Source organism: Verticillium dahliae, genomic scaffold (assembly GCF_000150675.1).
Source record: "Verticillium dahliae VdLs.17 supercont1.1 genomic scaffold, whole genome shotgun sequence".
NCBI classification, from domain to species: domain Eukaryota; kingdom Fungi; phylum Ascomycota; class Sordariomycetes; order Glomerellales; family Plectosphaerellaceae; genus Verticillium; species Verticillium dahliae.
The window spans coordinates 2171264-2177400 of record NW_009276921.1 but is presented as its reverse complement, the minus strand read 5'-3'; the positions used below and the strand labels follow the sequence as shown (position 1 = coordinate 2177400).

At 56.7% G+C, this 6137-nt stretch overlaps 3 protein-coding genes across 3 annotated transcripts; 2 read left to right on the top strand and 1 right to left on the bottom strand.

Moving 5' to 3' along the window:
- Nucleotides 1–778: 778 nt before the first annotated feature.
- Nucleotides 779–1826, bottom strand: VDAG_00651 (uncharacterized protein; the record flags this gene model as incomplete). Its single annotated transcript, XM_009652028.1, has 3 exons — nt 779–861; nt 1046–1150; nt 1676–1826. 3 exons carry the CDS (start codon nt 1824–1826, stop codon nt 779–781), a joined length of 339 nt encoding a protein of 112 aa, XP_009650323.1.
- Nucleotides 1827–2740: 914 nt separating this feature from the next.
- Nucleotides 2741–3876, top strand: VDAG_00650 (uncharacterized protein). The gene is made up of 2 exons (XM_009652027.1): nt 2741–3276; nt 3330–3876. The coding sequence occupies exons 1-2, from the start codon at nt 3132–3134 to the stop codon at nt 3800–3802; spliced, it is 618 nt and encodes a 205-aa protein (XP_009650322.1). The 5' UTR covers nt 2741–3131; the 3' UTR covers nt 3803–3876.
- A 736-nt stretch (nt 3877–4612) lies between these two features.
- VDAG_00649 (MOSC domain-containing protein) lies at nt 4613–6107 on the top strand (the record flags this gene model as incomplete). The annotated part of the gene is made up of 3 exons (XM_009652026.1): nt 4613–5530; nt 5582–5693; nt 5752–6107. 3 exons carry the CDS (start codon nt 4613–4615, stop codon nt 6105–6107), a joined length of 1386 nt encoding a protein of 461 aa, XP_009650321.1.
- Nucleotides 6108–6137: the final 30 nt, after the last annotated feature.

Below are 6137 nucleotides of genomic sequence, written 5' to 3'. Positions count from 1 at the left end.
ATGTAGCGACCGGGATGCGTGCACCCTGAGCCCCCGTCCATCGCGTGGGACCTTCCTGCCTTTTTCTTTCGATGAAGCCGCCCCCCAGCGAATCTGTTGTTGTAAGGAAGGAGCGCCTCACCAGGAGGCCGGTAGGTGAGGAAGGCAGTGGTCGTGTCCCGGGTCGTGCCTACCATACCTTGCCTAGGTAGGTAAATAGGTAGGTACCGTACCTTGTTACAGCACCACACAGTTCAGTATGGCACTTGCCTTGTACAAGTATCCTGCAGCGGCAAGTGTTGCTTGGTCAGGGCACAGTCCCCAGTCCCCAGTCCCCAATCCACCCAACAACCTTTCGTCGTACATATCCATGACCTGATGGCGCCGCTCCGTGCAGGGTGGAGACACGCTCCGTGCTTAGAGGGTTGGCACAGGCGCACGACACCCAGCTGGTGCCAACATTGGATGACGGGGACAGATGCCGGATACATTACAAGACACGCCCCTGGAACTGGGCACTGGGAACTGGAGGCTTTTTTTTTTCGACCTAAAGTGCCTTTCCACTTGGGTTCCTAGGCACCTTACCTAGGTAGGTGCATGCCCAAGTGCTTGCACGAGGGCCCAGGTAGTTAGTCTCAAGCTGGGATGCTTGTGGGACTTTGTTAGGATGTCCTTATTGTGCTTGGCCGGGCTGTCGGGCTAACGAGTGACACTTCCTGCCGTCCCGGTCCCTCTCTACGTACTGATACAGTAGTTCTCTCGCTCTCCCTCTCTGGCCTGCCTTGTCTAGGAGCCTACTTTACACGCTGGCTTTACCAGTCTGGGATGAAAGTCGTATGATGCTTTGTATCCTGGGGTGGCTCTCTTCGGCATCTGAGGTACCTAGGTAGGTACGCAAGTGTACGGTACCTACATAGTACCTGGGCAGGCACATGGTAGGCAAGTGAACACAGGTAAGACGAGCATTCGTTCGTTAGGTGTCGACAGTTGAGAGTGGCTTCAATCCTCAGTTGCGAGCATCTATGACGTACGTGCCTGGGAAACCTGGAAGCCGAAGGAAACATACATGTACGCGTCTTCTCGCCCGATACTTCGACCCCTTGCTCTGTGAGTTCCAGGTTGCTCGTGATGCAGACAAGCAACTGCTTCTTATTTTTAGCCCATCTGCCAACTGTGCTGCTAACCCAAGTCTGTTCAGCCCCTTTCTCCACTTGTCACATCTTTCCCTCTCTCCCTAGTTCCCCCCGCCAGCACCTTCGGCATCAGACCTCGTGCTGTTCTCCTGTACGTAGGTACCTTATGACCATGACCTGCCTTGACTCAAGACCCTCGCCAACGACAGCATCATCACAACTCACAACCCAGCAGCAGGGCAGACCACCGGGCTACCGCCCAAGCTAGGGATGGATCTGGCAAGGAGCAGCATTTACCTCCTGCCAGACTAACGTCTAGTGCCCTCCTCTTATTTCCACATCACCTGTCAGGCAGTGGATGTTATTTCTTCTGGCGGCCAGCCCAAACTGTCACACATCGGCCGGCACTCGCATTGACCCACGGACGTCGGGTCAAGTTGTTGGTAGACCCAAACTGAAGGATGGCAGACCCTGTTGTTCTTCATGTGCCGTCCAGACGTCGTACATGTACGCGCCGTGTGCACAGTAGACCCCTCTCAACTGCGCATACTGCGCATACTTACCTGCCTCCTGCTGTACCCAAGCGGCTTCGCCGAAGTGTCCAGGATTCGTGCCGTTGCAATGGGTCATTGTACCGAGCGAAGCACGCGGCCGCATTCCAGAAACTCCAGATGCTCGGACCAACAGCGGCCCAATGATCCCAGAAACCACCATGGCGGCCCGGCTGATCTGTACAATGCTGCCGTCACTTCACACGCGTTAATTCTCGGTCTTTTTGCCACGAGTAACGTGCTTCGCAGGTGCCAGGCGCAGCAGCTTTGTGAGCACGACCTCCTGGGATGCCGGGAAGGATTCAACCACTTCTTGCGCGATCGCCAAGCAGCCTACCAATATTGGTCGTCCCCGTTCGCCGTCACCGTTCTGGTTCTTTCGACCCCCTCTCTGGAGATCTCCCTTGTCTTCTCAGGCCTTCTGCCTGAGCACGCGGCCAGGGATCCGCAGCCCTAGTCTGCCTCTTCTCGAGTCTTGATTGATCGATCCAGCAGGTTGCGGCCGCACAACCCTGTCCTCTGTCCATCCACCAAGCTGCCTTCTGATCGACAGCTGTCGCACAGAACGGGAAGGCCATGACAGGGCGCTGGGAGGTCGCGCGATGCTGCCGTGCGTGCGGCCCTAAGATGGCGGCCCGGGAAGCGCGATACCTACGCACCATTGGTATTCAGCTACGTCGTAGTGTGTGGTCACCCCTCCGTCTATACGTGAGCTACCTAATCATCCACTGTACCATGTAGCTAGATGGATGCCTAGGTAATCTGACTCTCCGCAGCCTTCTCGGCTAGTCCGTCTCTGGCTTATTTACCTTTGACCGATGCGCCGAGAAGCGTAACATTCCCCATGGCTACAGATCACGACGCCTCCACGTTTGACGAAACGACGACACTTTGCCTAGGTACCTAGCTCAAACAACACTCACCCACTCTTCCAGACAGGTACCCGGCAACATGGCCCGCCGATGCTCGGATGCGAATCAAGCCGGCTGGCTCCTGGGGTGCCACAACCACTAGAATTCCGCAGTGGAGCACGTACACGGCTAGTGTCATGTGTGGTGAGAGCTGTTTACTTTGCCCAGGATGGCGACGACGACGACGACGAAGAAGGAGGGGAGCGCAGTTCGTCGCGGAGAACGTGACCATGAAGCGCACCGCTGGCTTTTTTTTTTCGACTGTTCCAGTGCACGGCTAATAATGCCGCTGGCCGGCTCTGGGTCAGCCACAGCGATTCTACGGCTTCGAATTCGAATCCATGGGTACACTACCGCCGCCAACAGCAGTTCTTTCCTTTTTCTCGTCTTTGACAACTACCTAGTGTACGATGTTCTAATCATCCCGAGATTGCCCGTCGCCCACTTGCTCTCCCAGCACCCGTCCAGCACCAAGAACGAGCTACTGGCTACAGTAGGCTCAAGCGTCAAAGCAAAGCCTCCGATCGCCATAAGACCTTATCCCTCGTCCTAGCTACATGTACTACTGTGCTAATGATGGGTCGTTGAACATAATTTTATCGGAAAGTGCGCCGGCGGCAATGCAGGCCAGGTGCAGTGTGATGAGGTGCATGTTGTCTGTGTATGGGAATGTAAAAGTGGAATATTCGTCCTCATCCTATTGTTGGCCTCCCCCCCCCCCCCCCCCCGCCCCTGGTGGTACTCATCGTCTGCAGGCAGCATCAACGAGGCCTCTCTGTGTTCACAGTACGATGGCGTATCATCCACGCCAGAAGTTAATGCGATGCTGTGGCTAACGAGCTTGGGTGCATCGTGCGCGGACAGACATGGTGGCCGGTTGAGGAGAGCTCAGAGCATCCAGAACGAGACATTTGTTTGTGGAGTTGCATCGGACGCCACTTGTGACCACGGGGCCGTACTGTATCCCATCGAAAATTGCGACCGTTTTGAGAAGGATGGAGAAGGAGGACGGGAACAAGACCGTCGTATCTTCGAGTCAAGTCAACACTCTTCTCTCGTACCGCACGCTTGTCGACATCGCGATGCTCGGACTCGGGCTCCAGGTTCTCTTTCGGGGGGGGGGGGCTTGGTCAGGTGCTACAAAACGGAAACCTCCACATCGATCAGGTGTCAAAGGAGGCAATCTGCATCCGGGCGGAACTCTGTTTCCCCGGCCCCTGTTCCTTGACCGAGCCATTGCACGACGAGCCAGCTCCATACAGTTAGCATCTACATAGTAGACATGGGGGTTACTGACTCTGTGCAGGACCAATTGTTGCGCAATGTTGGTCAGGAACGGCCGGACTGCCGTGAGAATCGGTACATTCGCCATGTTTGCTGACACATCACAGCAAGCACGAACCGGGACTTCATTTCAATTCAAGGAATTTGAGTTTCTGCGCAAGATCATGCATCAGAGCACACAACGCCGATGCCGTCTCAGGCGTCCGGCGTCCGGGGCTGAGCACATGTTGGTGCGGCCAAGGTGCTCGTTGGTCGCCAGGGAATTGCCGACGAAGCTCTCCCTCCTCTGTGTGTATCGAATTCGATTCCATCGTCAGGTCAGGTGACTAACATGTCGTGAAGGTGGACGGCTGACAAGTGAGGACGTACCACATATGGATGACATAAGCAGACTCGACATCAAGCACATTGGATTGATCCGAGGGAGTGACTCCGATTGGTGACTGGAAGTATCAGGCAATCGCTCCCGACCCAAGCTATCAATTGAAGCTATCAACACAAGAACCTTCGGCACCAAAGCCCGATTCTGCTGGAAAGAATCAGGAATACCAAAAGTCCTGTGACACGACTGGTCTGTCTGATCAAGTGCCTGAATATTCGACTAGGAGAGCAGGAAGACACCTCGTTGTGCTACTCGAAATTGAGAGCTACTCATCTAAGCTGCTGACTCACTCACGTATCTACATTCGCATCCATCTTGACGTCCTCCGCCAAATCATAGCAAGGAAATTCCGAGACAGATCAGATCATCAACATGGAGGCACATAGACCATCACCGAGTGCCGACTCAACGGCTGGCCTCTCTGCTCTGCTCGACTTTGATGCCGCCTTCTTCTTTCTCCCACTCGTCACGCTCCTAGGCTTCCTGCTCCCCATCATCTACCTCTTTCCCCCCGTTCCCGCCACCAAGGCCGACGCCTTACAGCAGACACACGACCGCCTCGGCCTCGGCCGCGCCGAGAGCAATCTTCGCGCCCACAATCGGCCTGCCGCCGCCGCCGTCACGCCCGGTGCCTCGGCGAAGCTGCAAGCCCTGACCATCTACCCCGTCAAGTCGTGCCGCGGTATCGAGCTCACGCGCTCCCGCGTGCTGCCCACGGGTCTCGAATTCGACCGCCTCTACACCTTTGCACAGCTCAAGTCGCCCTTCCCCGTGTCCTCGACCGCCAATGCGGCGGAGAAGGAGGACGGCCACGTCTGGGAGTTCATCACGCAGCGGCAGTTTGCCCGCCTCGCCAATGTCAAGGTCGACCTGTACGTGCCGCGCGGCGAAAATGGCTCGCGGGCTGACAAAGACACCGGGTCGTGGATCGTCATGCGCTTCCCGTGGAGGGATCTCGGCATCAGGGGCGTGTTGCAGACCATCGCTGCCAAGCTTGTGAGGGGCTGGTACGCCGAGGCCGAGAGGGAGTTCTTGCTGCCCGTCGAGTTCCCCACCAAGGCCGAAATCGAGCAGAGGGGGTACGAATTCGAGAAGGTCAAGATCTGGAAGGACGTTGTCACGGCGCTGAACGTGGGCGTCGATGTGCCCGAGGAACTCAGGTCATACCTGGGCGTGAGCAACAAGCTCGGCCTCTTCAGGATTGATCCTCTGGCGCTGCGGCAGGTGTTCCGCTGTGCGCCGCGCAAGGAAGAGATTGGCTACCAACCCACCGTGGGCTTCCAGGATGCGGTACGTTGTCGGGCTCGCGATCATTCGAGGATGAGACTGACGAATATCTAGTACCCCTTACACTTGATGAACCTCGGCAGCCTGCAAGATTTCGACTCTCAGGTGCCCAAAGATGGGGACCTCAAGCATCTGGACGTCAGACGGTTCCGCTCGAACCTGATCGGTATGTTGTTCCTTTCAACGGGCTGCACCTCACACCGCTGACCTCTGTCTGCACCAAGTGACGGGCGCTCCTGCTTACGATGAGGAATCTTGGAAATCCATCCGCTTCACCCCTGGCACATCCACCTTGACCTCGGACGCCAGCTTTCAAGTCTCGTGCCGCACCGTCCGCTGCAAACTCCCCAACGTCGACCCTGCCACGGGCATCCGCCACCGCGTCGAGCCCGACCGCTCGCTGCGCAAAATTCGCGACGTCGACCCCGGAGCGCCCAAGATGGGATGCTTGGGCGTGCAGATGTGCCCGCTCTTCGAGGACGCTGAAGCGTGCGAGACGGAGGATTTGCGAAGCTGGCTCGAGGTCGGCATGACGATAGATGTACAGTCCCGGGGTGAGCACGTGTACATCAAGCAGTGAGAGGTGCAAGCCCTCTCGTTTGTCAAAGGA

Coding starts and splice junctions, on each gene's coding strand:
- VDAG_00650 (XM_009652027.1), top strand. CDS start 3,132: ATGTACTACTGTGCTAATGATGGGTCGTTGAACATAATTTTATCGGAA. Junction 3,277..3,329: donor ATATTCGTCCTCATCCTATT/GTTGGCCTCCCC, acceptor CATCGTCTGCAG/GCAGCATCAACGAGGCCTCT.